Source organism: Gobio gobio (assembly GCF_949357685.1).
Source record: "Gobio gobio genome assembly, chromosome: 9".
NCBI classification, from domain to species: Eukaryota; Metazoa; Chordata; class Actinopteri; order Cypriniformes; family Gobionidae; genus Gobio; species Gobio gobio.
The window spans coordinates 26,889,226-26,910,548 of record NC_137115.1 but is presented as its reverse complement, the minus strand read 5'-3'; the positions used below and the strand labels follow the sequence as shown (position 1 = coordinate 26,910,548).

Sequence of the window (21,323 nt, the reverse complement as noted above, 5' to 3'; positions counted from 1 at the left end):
AAACACCACTTTAATTTACAGCCCGCATATTCATACTTACCCTGTAACTACATGAAACAAGAGGGGAACAAGCACCATTTTAATTTACAGCCCGCAGATTTATACTTACCCTATAATTACATGGAATAAAAAGCACCACTTACCCAGTAACTACATGGATAATTACACTTAATTAAAAATACTTACAGTATAAATTATTTGTTAATTTTCCTGATAGTTGCCCCTTTATTCCCCAAATATTACATATTGATCCCTTATACCTACATGAACATACTTTATAGTTACACTATAATTACCAAAAGTTACACTGTAAATTCCCTTTACTTACACAGTACTTTCCAGGCTGTAATCTAAAGCGTTACCAAAAATGTTTCCCCTGGACTGCTGTTTCTTTCGTAATGAAACATGAAAATGATTCAATATGTCAATCCCATAGGGCATTTTAAGATACAATAAAATGCAGCACAGTTCTACCTCAGAGCTTCCTTCCCTACATACATATTGGGATGGCAAAGAGGACTGTGTCACTGCTGCTGCTGGTGCACAGCATCTGTTTGCCAGCTTCAGAACAAGTCTGCAGACTGCTTGGACAGTCTGCCCTCCCTTTACTTTCCGCAGAAAGAGATATCAATATTGGAGCGATTTTCTCAATCCACAGAAGTGCTTTGTTAAAGATGCATTCTTTCACTTCCAAACCTGAGCAAACAATATGCGTCAGGTTTGTATGATGATGTTAATGATAAAAAAGTTGAAGTTGATAAAAAAGACTCTTTGATGATGCTTGCAGTTTTACTTGACTGATGCTTTAATTCCACAGGTTGAACTTGCGTGAATTTAAATTCGCACAGACGTTTATTTTTGCCATTGAGGAGATTAATAACAGTACAAAACTGTTGCCTGGTGTTTATTTGGGCTATAAGATATATGATGGCTGTAACTCTATAGTTCAGACTATCCTCGCAGGCATGGCTTTGATGAATGGCTATGAAGAGGCTTTAAGTGATGCATCCTGCTCTGGCTCACCAACTGTTCAGGCCATTGTTGGAGAGTCAACATCCTCTCCCACTATAGCCTTGGCTTCTGTAGTTGGTCCATTCAGCTTACCTGTTGTAAGAACTCTTATTTATACTAATTAAGCATGACAATAAGTAGAAGATATGTATGATGAACTGCAGGAACATGCACCAATGTATACATATCAAATCAAATTTAACCAAATGAAAATACGTGTAAATATAGAAAACAATGTTTTGAAGCTGTGTGTTTATGACAATTGCATAGTGATGATATATAGTAAATTCATTAATGGGGGAAAAAATATCTGAAAATTTGTTTTTAAAATACTCTGCTTCTTTTTTCTTGCAGATCAGTCATTTTGCCACATGTGCATGCCTAAGTAACAGAAAAAGATACCCATCCTTCTTCAGAACAATACCCAGTGATTATTACCAAAGTAGTGTGCTGGTTCAGCTTGTCAAGTATTTTGGCTGGACCTGGGTTGGGACAGTAAGGAGTCGCAGTGACTATGGTAATAATGGCATTGCAGCATTTGAGGAGGCTGCAAAACAAGAGGGGATTTGTATTGAGTACTCAGAGGCCATATTAAGAACTGATCCACAAGACCAGTTTCTGAAAACAATGGAAATTATAAAACAGGGCACCGCCAGGGTAGTGGTGGCTTTTGTTTCATTTGGAGATTTTATCCCCCTTGTGAAAGTTATTGCAGAACACAACATCACAGGGCTGCAATGGGTTGGCAGTGAGTCTTGGATAACATCTCGAAATCTTGCAGAAACAAAGGAATATGGTTTCCTTTCTGGAGCTGTGGGTTTTGCTGCAGTGAATGCCAATCTTGTGGGCCTGCGAGAGTTCCTAGTGAATGTGCAACCTGATCAAGAACCAAACAATGATCTTTTAAAAGAATTCTGGGAAACAGCTTTTCAGTGTTCTTTCAGGAACAGTGGCAGTGGTGGCTGTACTGGCTCAGAGAAACTGGCAGAGCTGAAAAATGAATATACTGATGTATCAGAGCTACGAATAGAACATAAGGTGTACACTGCAGTGTATGCTGTTGCACATGCACTCCATAATATTTTAAAAGACTTCAAATCCTACATCAACAGCAGCAAAGAAGAGCTGCCCACACCACAAAAGGTATGTATGTAAGCACAAAAAAAAGTGTTACACTTTATTTTAAGGTGTCTTTATTACACTATAATTACACATTTAAGTACTGAGTAATATTAAGTAACTACATGTACTTACTGTAGGGTTAGGATTAAGGTTTAGTTTAATTTAATTATGCATAATTTACTGTTATTACTATGGTAAGTACATGTAATCTATGTAATAAGGACACTGTAAAATAAAGTGCTGCCAAAATTAGGGTTGAAAAATAAAACATTAACTGGAATTAATTGTGTTTCTGGACTTTCCTCTTTTAGGTGTTACAGTATATGAAAGATCTGAGGTTCACTATAAAGACAGGTGAAAATATCTTCTTTGATGCAAGTGGTGATCCGGTGGCGAGATATGACCTGGTGAACTGGCAGCCTGTTGAGGATGGAAGTCTTCAGTTTAAGCATGTGGGTGTCTATGACAGCTCACTGCCTTCAGAGAAACGTCTTCAAATCAATCTGGAACACGTGCTATGGGCAGGGAACATGGGAAAGGTACATTGATCTTATAATTATTTAATGAAGACAAGCATTTAACAATTCAAATCATCATTTTGGCAACTTATTGTCAACAAAATGTTCTTATAGTTGCCTGTGTCCATGTGCAGTGAGAGTTGCCTCCCTGGCACTAGGAAGGCTGTGCAAAAAGGAAGACCTGTTTGCTGTTATGACTGCATTCCATGTGCAGAGGGAGAAATCAGTAATGGCTCAGGTAAAATATGCTGAGTACATTCCATCGTGAAAGTATGATAAAATACTTAAAAAATACTGGCCAATGGTCAAGTGACGCACGTGATGCACTCCATTCAAATAATATATTCTTAAAATTCCTTCACAGATTCTAGTGACTGCTTTCCTTGTGATTTGGAGTACTGGTCAAATGAAAGCAAAGACCGATGTGTATTAAAAGTGGTTGAATTCCTTTCCTATACAGAAATCATGGGGATGTTGCTTTGTATTTTCTCCTTCATTGGGGTGTTATTAACAGCATTTGTATCTTTTCTGTTTTATCTTCACAAAGAAACACCTATTGTCAGAGCCAACAACTCAGAGCTGAGCTTCCTGCTGCTCTTCTCATTGTCTCTGTGTTTCCTCTGTTCACTTACTTTCATTGGTCAGCCCACTGAGTGGTCCTGTATGTTGCGTCACACAGCATTTGGAATCACTTTTGTCCTCTGTGTCTCTTGTGTTCTGGGGAAAACACTAGTGGTGTTAATGGCTTTCAGAGCTACACTTCCAGGAAATAATGTCATGAAATGGTTTGGACCTGCACAACAACGACTCAGTGTTGTTTCCTTAACGTTAATACAGGTGCTTATATGTGTGCTTTGGTTAACAATATCCCCTCCTTTCCCATATATGAATTCAAGTTACTACAGAGAAAAGATAATCCTCGAATGTAACTTGGGTTCAGCTCTAGATTTCTGGGCTGTTATGGGTTATACTGGCCTGCTATCAATCTTGTGTTTTGTTTTAGCTTTTCTTGCACGGAAGCTCCCTGATAACTTTAATGAAGCAAAGTTCATCACATTCAGTATGCTCATATTCTGTGCTGTCTGGCTCACATTTATCCCAGCTTATGTCAGTTCTCCAGGAAAATTTACAGTAGCTGTGGAGATATTTGCCATTTTAGTTTCAAGTTTTGGTTTACTATTTTGCATATTTGCCCCAAAATGCTACATCATTTTGCTAAAACCAGAGAAAAATACAAAGAAACAAATGATTGGTAAATCTTCATTAAAAGCTCTTTGAACCCAGAAATAATCATAAAATAGTTTACAGGTAAACATACCAATGCTGGCTATATAAACTAAAACAGATTTAACACAGTAACCAACATGTAAACATATGTAAAACATTAAAAAAAAAAAAAAAAAAAATACATCAATAAATAAAATGGCTTCTCTCTGTAATTGAACCGTAAAAGTAATAACTGGAAAAGTTTAATATAACAGCCTGGACAGACAACCAGAATCGTTCATTCCCATGTCATATCATAAGTATTGATAGATACACAAGAGCAGCACTACTTTCAGACCTGTATGAACAATTAGTTCTGCTCTCCACAGGCTGTGGCAGGCTCTGCAGTGTAGGCCGGGTCAACACTAGGCACAGTGGACTCTCAGTGACCATCTCCATCACAGCCATGTTCTGGACCTGCATTATGTACTTCCTAATAAAAAATGACATTGACTTTTTACAACTAACAACAAATGGAAATTACATTTTAATGGCCTGAATTTCTTTCTTAATTTTCTGTGTGTCTTACAGTAATACAACAATAACATAGCCATGCATCTTGCTTATGATGTTAAAAGTTTACATGAATAGGTTAAGCATTAAACCTCATACATATGCCAAATTACATGTACAATAAATTATTTTGACTCTATTATAACTTCACCAACATTTAAAAAAAATAAAAACACTTCTGACAGAGTATATATTTTTGACTTTTCTTTTCACATCAGCTGCTGGAACTTTCGGGCCAAACGGTTCTAAGGACAGTTCCAATTATATTTCCATTTGAGCTTGGTTCAGCATGGCACGGTTACAAACTGTTCTCAGACCGGAATACAGAACCATGCGGGTATAATGTGTGTAGTGACGTTGCCACTCAGGATTGGTCACTTGTCTGTTGCCTGGCTACCAGTTTCTCTGTAGCTGGCCAAGCTCGCTAGTTGAGTGATGTTAACACAAGTTAAGGTGAGACACGGCATGTGAAAACAAAGTTTTTTCATGCAGTGGTCAATTTTGAGATTTAGGGCCAGTTTGCTCCCTTAACATGTAAGCTTTCATGTCAAAATAAAAAATATGTCAACATTACACATTAAAGTGGTCCCAGAAAAACACGCAAGTGTGGGCTCACTGTGGGTAAGTGTGGGTTTTCTGTGGGACAGTGTAGGCAAGGGCAAACCCTTTGGGGCCCCATGTGGGCTTACTTTGGGCTTGCCCACAGAAAACCGACACGGGCCCCCAGTGGGTTAGCCCATGCAGGGCCCATAGCGGTTCTGCCTGTTTGGGCCACAATGAGGGTTTAGTGTGGGCAACCCACTGTGGGCTTGCCCACAGAAAACCCAAACGGGCCCCCACTGGGTTAGCCAATGCGGGGCCCATAGCGGTTCGGCCCGTTTGGGCCCCAATGATGGTTTAGTGTGGGCAACCCACTGTGGGCTTGCCCACAGAAAACCCACACGGGCCCCCAGTGGGTTAGCCAATGTGGGGCCCATAGCGGTTCTGCCTGTTTGGGCCACAATTAGGGTTTAGTGTGGGCAACCCACTGTGGGCTTGCCCACAGAAAACCCACACGGGCCCCCAGTGGGTTAGCCCATGCGGGGCCCATAGCGGTTCTGCCTGTTTGGGCCACAATGAGGGTTTAGTGTGGGCAACCCACTGTGGGCTTGCCCACAGAAAACCCACATGGGCCCCCCAGTGGGTTGCCTCATGCAAGGCCTACAGTAGTTTTACGCTACTAAATTCAATTAAATAAACTTATTTGTCACAATAAAACAATGCAAATGGTTGATAATTGACTGATTTGTTCATTATTATCATTGGTATTCATCAGTGATTATTTATTATTTATTTATATTATTATATACATTATTTATATTATTATATATGTTTTATTATAATAAATACATCACTGATGCATTTTGTATTTTTTTATATAATATTATATTTCTGAAATGTCGAAAAAAGAAAAATTATATGATTAGTAATACACTAGATGGCGTCATCACATGATCAATGAGACTGCTGGAACTGCACCACTAATGAACTCAGCTGTCATTCGGATTCGACTGGTACCGCCAAACTCTGCTCTAAACAGGTAAGCTTTCCATTTAATATGTGAGTTTTCTATTAAAATTAGTGAAACAGGTCAAAATGATAACAAATTAATTAATTAATATTAATTACACTCTCTCATTTTAGTGGTTTATCTGATTAACGTTATACTTTGCTGCCGTTTAAACGATAAACGGTTATAACGGATGACTAGCCCATTTTCTGGTCATCTCTGAGGTAATATATACTTTAAAACTTTCAATTCATTACCTTGAATTGTTTTACGTTCATTTTGGTGGTAATTTGATTTATTATTGTTTTCCAGTTGTTAGCGGACTACAACAGAGCTAAGTGGCCATCGCATAGGTGCAGTTAGAATCCGTTAATTGATTAATTTTCTTAGGCTGCTTTGCCTCAGTGGTCTAACAGCGCTCGTCAATGTCAAAATGATCGAGATGGCAAATCAAATCAAAGAAGGCGGGGCTAAACTTTTAGTCCCAAAGCTTACCAATTTCGGGTTCTTCCATTTGGCTAGCCTTGTAACCGCATGTATATGAAATACATGGATGCAATACTGGCTCCATTATGATTCCGGGGCATTCACATTTTGAATTACATAGACAATGCTAATATTAGCTGAAGGATATTTCTGTTGTTGCTCATTATGATTCAAAATATTAATGATGTTGTTTATTATGCATTAAAATTGCTATGGATGTTGTTTGCCATTAATTTAATTGCTATTGACGTTGCTTATTATGATTTACTTTACTTATTGCATATAAAAGATTGCAGCTGATATGTGTTGATGATTTTACAGGACTGTATATGGTACGGGGTGAAACTGAGGTGAAACTGATGTGGTACAGGGTGAAGCGAAGGTGAAACTGCTGGGGTGGGGGATTTCCAAGAAACTGCATAGCCACTTCTAGAGAAGCTGAGAATGAATAAACAAAACCATAAAAGGATATGTCTTATGATATGGAAAAATACCAGAGCTATGCTGTCTTTGTATGTGTTTAATCCTTTGTTATAGAATGCTGCCTGGAGATTGGTGACACTGTAAAACCCCAATTGGAGGAGACGGTGCATGGGGAGGAGACGGAAGATAAAGAATATAAATATGCATGAAAAAGAGTTGTAAAGGATTCTGGACTGCGATATGCTTATCGTTGATGTTCTGAATCCTGAGCTCAGATAACCTTTTTTACTCGTTGCTGTTATTCTTAATAAATTAATACTTTTGATTGATAATTCGACTCCTGGACGAATTATTTAACATACCCTGAGCAAAGTTAGGCTAGGCCAAGATATCACTGTTCTTCAGCACCAAAGAGTGTTAGGTCTCATGGCATCAGCATCCACGGGTTTCCCTTTGGGGTCGTTGCACATAAGACCATTTCAGTTGTGGCTCAAAGCTAAAGGATTTTAGGGCCAATCCTCAAGGAAAATAAAAGTGGAGCGCCGCTTGGCTTTGTACACAAACTATGCTTTCTCACCCAGTTGAGGGACTGTCATGTCCTAGTGTGGGTAGACAACACAGCCACAGTTTCTTACATAAATCACTAGGGAGGTCTGCGCTCATGCAATCTGAGCAGAATAGCAAGGCAGATTTTTCTCTGGGCCCAGGACAAGTTCCTATCACTCAGGGCAATATACATTCCGGGGCAGTTGAATGTGGGAGCAGATTTACTGTCCAGACAGAAATTACAGATGGAGGAGTGGAAACTCCACCCAGAAGTAGTCAATCAGATCTGGACCAGATTTTACAGAGCGGAAGTGGACCTCTTCGCCTCTTATCAGACAGAGCAATGTCCTCTCTACTTCTCTCTCAGTCACCCAGCCCCACTGGACCTGGATGCGATGGCTCATACATGGCCCAAAATGCACCTGTATGACTCCCGGGAGTTCTAGCCAGAGTTCGCCAACAAGGGTCTTGCCTCTTATTGATAGCGCCGTGTTGGCCGAACAGAGTTTGGTTCTCAGAGATAATGTCTCTCTTCAACAGATTCTGGAGAGGAGGGACCTTCTGTCTCAGGTGGGGGTATGATATTTCATCCCAGGCCCGACCTGTGAAACCTTCATGTTGGCCCTTGATGGGCAGCAACTGAGGGACACTGGGCTGTCGCCTGACGTTATTGAGACTATTCTAAGTGCTAGGGCTCCTTCCACTAGGACAATTTATGCCAATAAATGGGGTGTCTTTGAAAGGTGGTGTACGACACATAATGTAGACCCAGTAAATTGCCAGGTTGCTTCAGTTCTGGATTTTTTGCAGGAAAAGTTGTCAGCAGGCACATGCCCCGCCACTCTCAGGGTTTATGTGGACTCAGGGTTATCATGGGACTTAGCTATAGTCCTCGAGGGTCTGGTTCAAGACCCCCTTTGAACCTCTATAGAAGTGGTTGGCAACTGGCAGCCCCCAGCAATAATATCTGCCCCGCGCCTGCAGCCAGATTATTTTGATAGCGGCTGGGGCTGAAATAGATCTGCCATGATAGTTAACGGGGGCCACTGCTGTGACTGTGACACTAGAGGTCGCAGTCTTTAGCCTCCTTGTTAGGGCGTCCAACTCCCATGCGGAAAGACCTGGGTTCGTGCACCACTTGGAGCGGGCAGTGCGAACCGGAGAGATTACAACAACAACAGTTGCTCATAATCAATTTCTCTTTAGTGATTTTGCCTTCAAAAAGTTTTGCAGAAATGTGTTTATTTTGGGATGAATTGAGAGCTTTTAATTTGAAAAGTTCTGAATGACATTCAAAGGAGTCTGTAGAATGGATCGCTAGACACACCTCTAAAATAACCATGATGAAATGTGTGGTATGATAAAACGAACAGTGAACCATTGAAACATTTCCTTATAACGTGGGGCCTCAACATGTGAACAATAAAAACTCAAATTCAGCTTCCTTTTTATCAAAAATATTGACAAGACAACCAGCAAAAAAAAGGTACCATGCTTCGTCTCGTGGTGCCGTCTGATATTATATTCTTTACAAACAGCGACAACTTTGTTGCTGGTGAGACACACTGGCTTTGCATTCACAAAACCAGGTAGGAGGAACGCAGTTGTCTTTCCATTCTTCTTTGTATGTCCTATTTTCGCTGTCGACTTTCCTCTTTAGACTCTTTGATAGTGCCATTTTCTCTCACCGGCTAGCTTAAATGTTAACATCACTGCACACGTAATCGCGTACCTCCAGCAGGCAAACAATTTTTAAAAAAATGCTGTTTAATACATGAGGATGACAAGGAATAATTTTGAGTGTAAAAGCGTAAAAACGTCAAATAATTATTACAATAAGTTAGGCTCCATTGTGTAACAAGCAAATTAAATTGCACATTTATTATTAGGGTTGGGTATCGTTTTTTTTTTTTCCGATAGCGGTGCCAAACCGATACTTTTAAAATGGTACCAGTGCCTAAACGGTGCCTGAACCGAGACTTGTAAAAAAAGAGCCACAAAACGAGGTGGATGAGATTAAAGAATGGCTTTTTATTGAATTTTTTTTTTATTATTTAAATTGAACAATTCATTACAAATTTAAAGTATACTTAAATATATAAATATAAATAAATACAAATTCACAGTAAAACTAAAGCCACCTAACCCAACTACAACAGGCCTAATTTAACTCTAAATAACAGTTACAGTAATAACAACAGTTCAATCATGACAACTCTCGGAGTGAAATAGAATCAACCAGCATTTTATTAGCATAGAGCATAGAATGTACATAGGCTTGATTTTGGCGAAGGAGATCTGCTACGCTGCTGCTGCTGCTGCTGCTGAGCAAATACATAATGTGCAGCTTAGTCAAGATAACACAAGGAAGGCTGCTACAGAATGATGTAACCCCGAGCAGATCTCTACAGGTGGCGCTGGGGAGGAGGTGGGATTATCGGAGTTCTCATAATTGCTCAGCATGCGGATAGCTGCTAGGATACGGTATAAGTAAAGCCACGTAAATGAGGAAGTACCTCTGATTGGTTGGTGTCGTAGAACTGAAAGAACCAATCTGCGATTAATAGAGTTTCATGACTGAACTTTGTATTAGTCTGTATTCTTGGTCTGCTACAAACCAGCTTCAAGCTTCAGCCTTATTTTGCAGAAATATGACCATATTCTCTGGCTAAATATTTTAGAACGCATCACCTTATTGTTTCCATGGAGACGCGTCTTGCTTCTCACATGACACACAGCAGCCGCAATAGCGCGGTATGACAGCGCAGCTGTATCGGGTTTATTTCGTTTTTTTCTTTTTTAAAATATTCACAAACTTGCAAACTATGTCATGAACTATCTGATATTCTGATTTTCAAATATGTGTGAGTAAATGTGTGTTAGTTGATCTATACTTTGCGATGGGCGGTGCCACGTAAGTTTGCGCCTCAGAGAATCGGATCTGTCGGATTTACATCACATAAATTTATCTTCGTCTCCCGAAATACATGAAAGTAAGTGACCACTGCTGAACTGGGAGAAGAATAGAGTAAACTATATAGTCACTATATGTGTATCTGATGTGAATAAAACATGTAGTCAAGTTAAAACTGTCTGAAAGGATTGTTTTTGCCGCTTCCATAGACATCAGTGTGTATTCTTTGCTAGTACTTTTTACAGCATTTACATGTCTGAAACCTAAAATAAACATGATGTGGTTGAAAACACTGAATAGTTGTGATATGTGACGAGCGCTGAGCGTGTCTGCACGTTTGAATTTAAGTGGCACCGAAATGAGGCACCAAAATCTGCGTTCTGATTCGGTCCAGTACATACCGGGGGTTTCGGTACCCAACCCTTTTATTATTCACAATATGGAAAGAGGAAATAAAACATAGTTGGTTAAGAGCATGACTCAAACCATTAATTAAATTATTCAAGTTAGAGTTATTTTTATCCATTCTGCATCTCATACATATGTGTGTTTTAGCAAGGCGGTCTGTGTTGCAAGTTGGTGAATGAAGATACTTAGGTTACGTGTCACTACTGCTTTATTAATTCATCAAATTTTTTAACAGAGTAACAGCTCACTACCAGTTACAAAATACACTGTAACAGTATGCCACAGGCAATTCTAGTTGCATGTTTCATAAATTAATTTTTTAAATTATCCCTTGACTATGTTCTGGCCCGCCATCTAGTGGCAATTTTTTTTGGGGCCGATGCCAAATTTACTTGCCGACCCCTGCTCTGGAGTCAGCATCTGATAAACTTCTGACCCTAAAGATGTTTTTTTCTTATGGCTATAACTTCTTTAAAGAGAATTGGGGATATGCAGGCTCTGTCAATATCGCCATCCTGCTTAGACTTTGCCCCAGGTTTGGTGAAAGTGATTTTGCATCCTCATCCTGACTACCTGCCTAAGGTTCCTTTCTTGACTGTACATCCTGTCACTCTTAAAACCTTCTGCCCTCCGCCGTTTGAGATGCCGGATCAGGAGAGACTTCATAGACTGTGTCCAGTCCATGCTCTTCAGGCCTACATCCACCACACTAGCCGGTGGCGTAAGTTGGAGCAACTGTTTGTTTGTCATGGGGGCCGTAACAGAGGTTCTGCCGCCACCAAAAAAACATGTCACATTGGGCCAGGGATGCTATTGTTCTTGCCTATGAGGCGTGCGGTCAAGCTTCGCCAATAGGTTTTAGGACTCACTCCACCAGGGGAGTCGCCTCCTTTACTGCATTAGCAAGGGGTGCCCCCTTACAAAGTGTTTGTGATGCGGCAGGTTGGTCCTCTCTGCACACATTCATAAGGTTTTATAGTTTGGATGCTCATGCCACTCCAGGCTCTCACGTCCTTGGGTTGACATCACGAGCTAATGTTTGAGGCTTCTTGCGTTCTTGTGCACACCTACACAACCGTAAGGGGTCCAGATACCATCACCATCAAGCACGGTGGCGTGGGTATTCTCGTTCCCCATGGCACAAATTCAGCGCAGCATTAAGTGTAGCTTTTGAAAGGGAACAGTTCGGGTTACTTGACTGTAACCCTGTTCCCTGATAAAGCAGAACGAGATGCTGTGCTGCATTGCCGTGCTGATGATGTCCCAGGACTGCTCTTCAAACTAAAAAGACCTGAAGTGAAACAGCTGGACTCATCTATTTATAGCCTCGTGCAGCAGGTGCGCTGATGACGTCACCATATAAATATATAATTTTTAAATAAATTTAAATCTATAAATACCTCCGGGTCAATTTCTTTGACGTGTTAGACACACTATTCACAGCTGATTACGATAAGACGTTCCCTATGGCGCTAATTCAGCGCAGCATCTCTTTCCGCTTTATCAGGGAACAGGGTTACAGTCAAGTAACCTGAACTGTTTAATACATCACACAGAGACATGCAGGATTTATATTTAAACTATAAATATAATTATTTTGAATGTAAATTAAATGTATAAACATAACATATTTGAATGATGTATGAGACTTGTATGTTTGACAAAAATCATTTTGAGTTATTTGAGTCTCTTTCGCACTGATAAGAAAAAAAGCGAGGTGAAGTCGCCGGCGACTTTGCCAACCCCTGGGTGTTAATAGATAACATGCACATAAGAGCACAAGTTTTTGTACATAAATTTAAATAAAATAATAAAGCAAAAAATTGGATGTATAGTTTATTATAAAAATGCAGAAAGCATTAATAAATACAGGGCATCAAATTAAATTTCCATTTCGTGTTAAATGCAAAAAGTCAATGTCATTTTTTATAAGGAGGTACATAATGCAGGCCCAGAACATAGCTGTCATGTAGATGGTCACTGAGAATCCACTGTCCCTAGTGCTGACCCGGCCTACACAGCAGAGCCTGCCACAGCCTGTGGAGAGCAGAATTGCTATTGTATAGCTTTTGTTACTCATGATATGACATTTGAATACACCAGTTTAACAGACTATAAAGGGCCAGACTTACTAAACAGGGCAAATTAGCGTGAGAGCGCAATTCCAAAAAATGGGAGTGGAAAGTTTAGCGCGGGATCTGCTGATGACGCACACATTAAAGAACACAGACACAGCCGGATGTCACGATCTGGTTTCAGCAGAGAATAAACTGGATCTATGTGCAGCAGACTATAATGCAAACAAAATCAAACTAACAGCAATACTCTGGAATCTTCAGAACTTCAGAAACAACGACAGAACAACCAGTACATATCAACGGTAATGCATAGACGATGACAGACACTGAACAGGACAAAACATGGGGCTTAAATACTCAGCAAACAAGGAGGGTAAATTAACTTGACACACTTGAACTCAACTAACGCACTAAGTAACCAAGGATACAAACAGACAGGGGATAGATGAAGACTGAACTAAAGGAAGACTGAACTAATTAACAGATTAGAATACTAACTTGGAAACACAGATGTAAACAGAACAGGAAAAGATTTAAAAAAAAAACTCTAAACATGAACAAATAAACTCAAAATGTGACAGTACACTCGCCCTCCCGGAATGTGCATCCTCGTGCCATAAAGCATCCTAGGGGTGGGAGGGTGGTCACCCTGGAAGCTGACAAGGTGTGGCTTAGGCAGAACAGGAAACCTCCTGGGCAATGCCGGCAGTTCAGAGAGCCAGGGAAGGGCCAACAGTTTAGGGGGCCATGGCGGTGCAGGTAGGTCAGGGAACCATGGTGGATTGGCCTCAATGGTCTTGACACTAGGTTCGGCCCCTTTTCTTGGGAGGAGCTATTGGCTCATGTTCTGGAAAGGATTCTGGAATGGGCTCAGGGGTCGGAGCTGTTCCGGGACTCTGGTCAGGGGCTGGGGCCCACGTGTGTGCAGCCCACACACACAAAATGGTCGCGGCCATAATGGTCAGTGCTGCATTCTCAGGAGCCGACTCTGGGGCTGGAACGGGCTCTGGAATTTCCCTCACATGAACAGACTGGGAACGTTTCTCTCACTGGAGTGGACTGGAGAATTTCACTCTCTGGGGCGGATTCTGGGATTTCACTCTCTGGAGCGAATTCAGGGATTTCACTCACTGGAAGCATTTTAACATTGTAATTGGCAATGCTGTTCTCCTTGGAGCGGGAATATCTCTCACCGGAACGGGTTTGAGAACATTACTCACTGGAGCATACTCTGAGATTTCAGACTCTGTAATGGACTCTGGAGCAGGCTTGGGATGTGGGGGCCGGGCGAAGGAAAGATTTCTTCAGAGCTCCTCGGACGGAACCAACAGCTGGATCCACCACTTTCACTCCCAGTTCAGAGCTGTTTGATGCCATCTTTCGGGCTCGCAAGAAGACTAGAGCTGGATCAGGGAATGGAGTGGGATCTCGTAATGAGTTAATATAGAAGATAACATATTCCCTCCATGAGTAGTCTCTCATCTCTTGTAAGTCCACCTCTTGATCAGATGGTTTTAGGCTGGCATAACCCAATTTTGAGAATTCTAAGAGAGTAATCCCTGAGAGGAAGTCCTCAGTGGTGGAGGTCAATGAAGGCTGCTGCTAAATCTATAGTTCAGTTTACTGTCACGTTCTATGTGCAGAAATCGTTATTGCAAACAAAATCAAACTAACATAAAAAAAAACTCAGGAATCCTCAGAACTTCAGAAACAAAAATATAACAATCAGTATCTATCAACGGTAACTCATAGGCAATGGCAGACACTGAACAGGACAAAACATGGGGCTTAAATACACAGCAAACAAGGAGGGTAAATTAACTAGACACACATGAACTCAACTAACACAATCAGTAACCAAGGATACAAACAGGCAGGGGACGGAGGAAGACTGAACTAATTATTTCAACTAATTAACAGATTAGAAGACTAACTAGGAAACACAGACATAAACATAATAGAAAAATATATAAAAAACAAACACTAAACATGAACAAATAATCTCAAAATGTGACAATAGCCTCCCCCTCCCAGAATATGCATCCTTGTGCAAAAAAACATCCAAGGAGTGGAAGGGTGGTCGCCCTGGAAGCTGACAAGGGGTGGCTTAGGTAGAACAGGACACCTCCTGGGCGACGCCAGCAGTTCAGGGAGCCAGGGTGATGCCGACAGTTCAGGGGGCCATGGTGGTGCAAGTAGCTCTGGGAACTATGGCGGACTTGCCTCAATGGTCTTGACACTAGGTTCGGGCCCTTTTTTGGGAGGAGCTATTTGCTCATGTTCTGGAGAGAACTCTGGAATGGGCTCAGGGGTTGGAGTTGTTACTGGACTCTGGTCAGGGGCTGGGGCCCACGTGTGTGCAGCCCACACACACACACACACACACACACACACACACACACACACACACACACACACACACACACACACACACAATGGCTGTGGTCATAATGATCAGTGCTGCATTCTCAGGAGCTGACTCTGGGACTGTAACGGGCTCTGGAATTTTCCTCACATGAACGGACTGGGAAGTTTCTCTCACTGGAGTGGACTGGAGAATTTCCTCTCTGGAGTGGATTCGGGGATTTCACTCTCTGGAGAGTGGAAACAGGCAGGGGACGGAGGAATTAACTAAATAACTAATTAACTGAACAGATTAGAAGATTAACTAGGAAACAACAGGAAAAGATATCAAAAACAAACTCTAAACATGAACAAATAAACTCAAAACGTGACATCGAATCATGATAATGACCAACGCAATCTACCAGTTAGCCAATCTACCAGTTTAAAACATGCTTTTTGGGTGGTAAATAATGTGCAAAACACCAATAAATTGATAAGCGCAAACCTTAGTAAATCACCTTGCATGATTTATTTAAATAGGCATTTAAATTTTGCGTCTGAAAGAGAAGCTTCTACAAATGCATATGCAATAAGGTCAGCCTCAAAAATAACCCTGTCCATGTCTTTTAAGCATTCATTTTTCACTGCGTGTCTTTAGTATATCCTGACAGTAGTTTTTAACGCTGCGCTGGCGCAAACTGTTAGTAAATCTGGCCCAAAGTGTCTTTATAGTCTTTTGGATACTTAAATGTTTGTTTTCTCAGTTAGAATAATTAGAATACGTAGAATAACATTTTTAAAAAACATTAATTACATGCTTAACCTTTAAAGCGATTTAGATGAAGATTTACCCATCATTTGTTTCTTTGTGTTCTTCTCTGGTTTTAGCAAAATGATGTAACATTTGGGGGCAAATATGCAAAATAGTAAACCAAAACTTGATGCTAAAATAGCAAATATCTGCACAGCTACAGTAAATTTTCCAGGAGAACTGACATAAGCTGGGATAAATGTGAGCCAGACAGCACAGAATATGACCATACTGAATGTGATGAACTTGGCTTCATTGAAATTATCAGGGAGCTTCCGAGCCAGAAAAGCTAAAACAAAACACAAGATTGATAGCAGGCCAGTATAACCCAGAACAGCCCAGAAACCTAGAGCTGAACCTAAGTTGCATTCAAGGATGATCTTTTCTCTGTAATAGTTCAAGTTAATATATGGAAAAGGGGGGGATAATGTTAACCAAAGCACACATATAATCACCTGTATTAAAGGTGAACTATGTAGGATTTTTGCAGTAAAACATCCAGAAATCACTAGGCCAGTGTTATATATTTTGTTCAGTTGAGTACTTAGAATATCCCAAATGTTTTCAACTATTTGTAAATCGTGAGAAAATTGCTATTTTAACCAAGGAGCCGGGACGTGTGAGCTATGCGTGTGAGGGAGTCGCCTGTCGATTGCGTCATATCTGCGTCACCCTCGGTCTCCGGTTTTATTCAGTGAAACACTTTACTCTCACTGCATTGTGAACAAGTGTCATAGCAGCCGCCGAGCGAACGTCATAACTTCCTTTTCAACACACTCAGATATATCTAATACGATAAACAGAGCTGCCTTACCTCACACTCAGCACTGGAGAAGAGGAAGTGCCGCCGGCAACTGTGTCATAATAAAAGTCCCGCCGGCGACTATGCCATAATAACAGTCCCGCTCTTCAATCGCTCCTGCGGCCTTGCTCAGCTCCACAACACTCGGTCCTGCTCTGCTTCACTACAGTAATGTTAATAATCACATCCATGAACATGATTTCTGCCCGAGTCCTATCCTGACTGTTTCCCACCGGCTGTGAGGTGAAGACCACATGTCCCGAGATTCTGCGCTCAAACGTGGCGTCATCAAACTACGCCTTTGTTATGAACAGGCGACCTCTAGTGGACGGAAAAGTTACATAGTGTAGCTTTAATGTTAAACAAACAACACTGAGTCGTTGTTGTGCAGGTCCAAACCATTTCATTACATTATTTCCAGGAAGTGTAGCCCTGAAGGCCATTAACACAACTATTGTTTTTCCCAGAACACAGGAGATACAGAGGACAAAAGTGATCCCAAATGCTGTGTGACGCAACATACAGGACCACTCAGTGGGCCGACCAATGAAAGTAAGTGAACAGAGGAAACACAGTGAGAGTGAGAAGAGCAGCAGGAAGCTCAGCTCTGAGTTGTTGGCTCTGACAATAGGTGTGTCTTTATGAAGATAAAAAAGAAAATATACATTTGCAGTTAATATCACCCCAATGAAGGAGAAAATACAAAGCACCATCCCCATGATTTCTGTATAGGAAAGGAATTCAACCACTTTTAATACACATCTGTCTTTGCTTTCATTCGACCAGTACTCCAAATCACAAGGAAAGCAGTCACTAGAATCTGTGAAGGAATATCAAGAAAAGATTATTCGAATGGAAAGGGCATCATGAAGTCACTTGACCAATGGACAGTATTACACTTTGCTTTATCACATTATCATGAGATTTATTCAGCATGTACAATTTTACCTGTGCCATTACTGATTTCTCCTTCTGCACATGGAATACAGTCATAACAGCAGACAGGTCTTCCTTTTTGCACAGCCTTCCTAGTGCCAGGAGGGCAGCTCTCACTGCACAGGGACACAGGCAACTAAGAGAAAAAAAAACTTTTGCCAGATTAATGTAAATCGTTGTTTTCATTGGTTTTCTTTATTCAAACATACATTTTTATATGCTCTCAATAATGTATTATACAGTATCAATGTACCTGTCCACTGTTCCCTGCCCATAAAATGTGTTCCTTGTTAACTTCAAGATGTTGGTATTGCTCTGAAGGCAGTGAGCTTTCAAAAGCACCCACATGCCTAAACTGCAGACTTCCATCCTCAGCAGGCTGCCAATTCACCAGGTCATATCTCGCCACTGGATCACCACTTGCATCAAAGTAAATTTCTTCACCTGTTTTAACTGTGAATCTCACATTCCGCGTATACTCTAACACCTGATAGGAATCAATAAAATGATTTCAGAATTAATTTTAATCTATTTTTATTTATTTGTTTTGCTCTTACATACACACCGAGAAAAACTTATCAAAATTGTACCTTTAGGGCTTTTCACTAGCTTAGCTTGTCACTGGGGCAGTACCCTTAAAAGGACATATTTGTACCTTTTTTACTCCTAAAAGGTGCATATTAGTACCATAGAGTACAAATACGTACCTTAAGGTACTACTATGAAACTTTTTGTGGTAAAAAAGGTACAAATATGACCTTTTAAGGGTACTGCCCCAGTGACAAGCTGTTGTACCCCTAAAAGTACAATTTCTCTGTGTGTACCTTTTGTGTTGTGGGCCATTCTCTTTTGCTGCTGATGGTGGATGATTTGAAGTCTTTTAATACATTATGTAGTGCATGAGCGACAGAATACACCGCAGTGTACACTTTATTTGCAATCCGTAGCTCTGATACATCAGTATATTCATTTTGCTGCTTAGTCAGTCTCTCTGAGCCAGTACAACCACCACTGCCACTGCTCCTGAAAGAACACTGAAAAGTTGTTTCCCAGAATTCTTTTAACAGTTCATTGTTTGGTTCTTGATCAGGGTGCACATTCACTAGGAACTCTCGCAGACCCACAAGTTTGGCATTTGCTATAGCAAAGCCCACAGCTCCAGACAGGAAACTGTACTCCTTTGTTTCTGCAATAGTTCGAGAAGTAATCCAGGATTCACTGCCAACCCACTGCAGCCCTGTGATGTTGTGTTGCGCAATTACTTTCACAAGGGGGACAAAATCTCCTAGTGCAATAAAAGCCAACACCACTCTGGCAGTGCCCTTCTTTATCACTTCCAGTGTCTTCAGAATCTGCTCTTCTGGATCAGTTCGAAATATGGCCTCTGAGTATTCAATACAAATCCCTTCTTGTTTTGCTGCCTCCTCAAATGCTGCAATACCATTATTACCATAGTCACTGCGACTCCTGACAGTCCCAACCCAAGTCCAGCCAAAGTGCTTGACAAGCTGAGCCAGTGCTCTGCTTTGGTAATAATCACTGGGTATTGTTCTGAAGAAGGATGGATACTTTTTTCTGTTACTCAAGCATGAACATGTGGCAAAATGACTGATCTACAAGAAAAAGTATATCGACCACACGTATTAACTTTTCACATTCTTTTTTTTCCTTTTTTTAACAGTTCTTCCACAGTATGTCACCTATGTATATTCTTCAGATTGTAATTGTAAACAGACTGGTACAATTTACAACAATTTTACAAAAATTATATATATTTAAATTCCTATATATATATATACATATATATAAAAAAGTTTAAATATTCCAGTGCTTCATCAGAGTTCTTACAACAGGTAAGTTGAATGGGCCAGCAACAGATGCCAATCCAATGGTGGGAGAGGATGTTGACTCTCCAATAATGGCATGAACGGCTGGTGGTCTAAAGCAGGATGTGTCACTCAAAGTATCTTCATAACCATTCATTAAAGCCATGCCAGAGAGGACAGTCTGAGCTATAGAGCCACAGGAGTCATATATCTTATAGCCCAAATAAACACCAGGCAAAAGTTGTGTGCTGTTATTTATTTCCTCAATGGCAAAAATCAGTGTCTGAGCAAATTTGAATTCACGCAAGTTCAAGCTGTGAAAATAACACATAATTTGAGTGTTACATTCTGCAAAGAATAATCACAGAGCCACATTCAACTTAATCATAATATCATCATACAGACCTGATGCATTTTGTTGGCTCTGGTTTGGAAGTGAAAGGATGCATCTTTAGCAGAACATTTCTGTGGATTGTGAAAATTGCTCCAATGTTGATGTCTCTTTCTGCAGAGAGTAGAGGAAGGGTAGGCTGACCAAGCAGTCTGCAGACTTGTACTGAAGCTGGTACACAGACCCCATGTAGCAGCAGAAGCAGCAGAGACACAGTCCTCTTTGCCATGCTAATGTGTATGCAGATCAGGAACCTCTGAGACATTACATAGAAATTGACACCTTTTATTAAGTTACAGAATGCTTTGGGGTGGGCATTTTGAATCATTTACTCATTATGGAAAAAAGGGCAGTGCAAATACACTGTAAAAATTGCTGTAAAATAACAGCCAAATTCTGACAGTAACTTACTGTTTTCCATTAAAACAGCAGTTAGCTGCATTCTGGGCAATATTTTTCATGGTAAGCAACTGAAGAGTTTCGTTGCAAAACGAGATATATCCATTTTGAGAAATGTTGGTTATTTGACATTATTATTTAAGACATCAACAGTCAAGTTCATTCACAATTTTTTGTACATTAAACTATTACTTGAGCTCAGTGAAGGCCGGGACACAATATTCTTCAAATCCAGGATATTTTTTATTTAATTTTATGTCCATAAATAAGTCAAAAACCATGCCAAAATGCAACATATTTATCTTAACATTGTCAAACATCTTAAATTGGTTAAAAAAACAATACATCATAAATATATGGAATAGTATATACAAAGATTGATTAATAATAATAAGATTCCGAGTTAGTTTTGGTCAGAACATACACAACTTAACGTTTTTTTTTTTTTTTTTGCAAAACGCTATATATCCACCTTAGGCTATATTCTACTACTGTAATACCATTAAGAAAAGCTAGTGAATCAATGTTTTGTGTGTGTGTGTGTGTGTGTGTGTGTGTGTGTGTGTGTGTGTGTGTGTGTGTGTCGGCATGACAGACCAACATTACTCGCAGTCGCACGATGACAACAATTAATCTTTGGATGTTTTCCCTCCCCTGAATGCCTTGCTCGTTTGTCTTCTCCCTTTGATGATTTTCTTAAGATGCCTTCCTCTTTCTCCCAACAGCAGCTGGAATGACCGGCTCCAATCCGTCATCGAAATCCATAACGTTAGCTTGACTCTGAAGCTTTGATTCTCTGACTGACAGACAGCTGTTGATCAGTGACGTAGCCTACGTGACTGACAGCTCGCCTACAGTATAAACTGGTAAACGTTTTTTAGTTAGCCTATTGAATCCTCTTTTTAAAAATATGTTTTTTGTTTTGATATTATCGTTAAATCACTGAGCAAACTCGGAGCACTTCACCGGCGGTGACTC

At 40.4% G+C, this 21,323-nt stretch overlaps 2 protein-coding genes across 2 annotated transcripts; one reads left to right on the top strand and one right to left on the bottom strand.

Annotated features, from left to right (window-relative positions):
- Positions 1–506: 506 nt before the first annotated feature.
- LOC307131994 (extracellular calcium-sensing receptor-like) lies at positions 507–3,929 on the top strand (the record flags this gene model as incomplete). Its single annotated transcript, XM_079826128.1, has 6 exons — positions 507–718; positions 818–1,109; positions 1,366–2,154; positions 2,445–2,672; positions 2,766–2,889; positions 3,016–3,929. 6 exons carry the CDS (start codon positions 507–509, stop codon positions 3,927–3,929), a joined length of 2,559 nt encoding a protein of 852 aa, XP_079682254.1.
- Positions 3,930–16,005: 12,076 nt separating this feature from the next.
- Positions 16,006–20,175, bottom strand: LOC307131346 (extracellular calcium-sensing receptor-like; the record flags this gene model as incomplete). Its single annotated transcript, XM_079824945.1, has 7 exons — positions 16,006–16,446; positions 17,135–17,613; positions 17,742–17,865; positions 17,983–18,216; positions 18,554–19,342; positions 19,578–19,869; positions 19,961–20,175. 7 exons carry the CDS (start codon positions 20,173–20,175, stop codon positions 16,006–16,008), a joined length of 2,574 nt encoding a protein of 857 aa, XP_079681071.1.
- Positions 20,176–21,323: the final 1,148 nt, after the last annotated feature.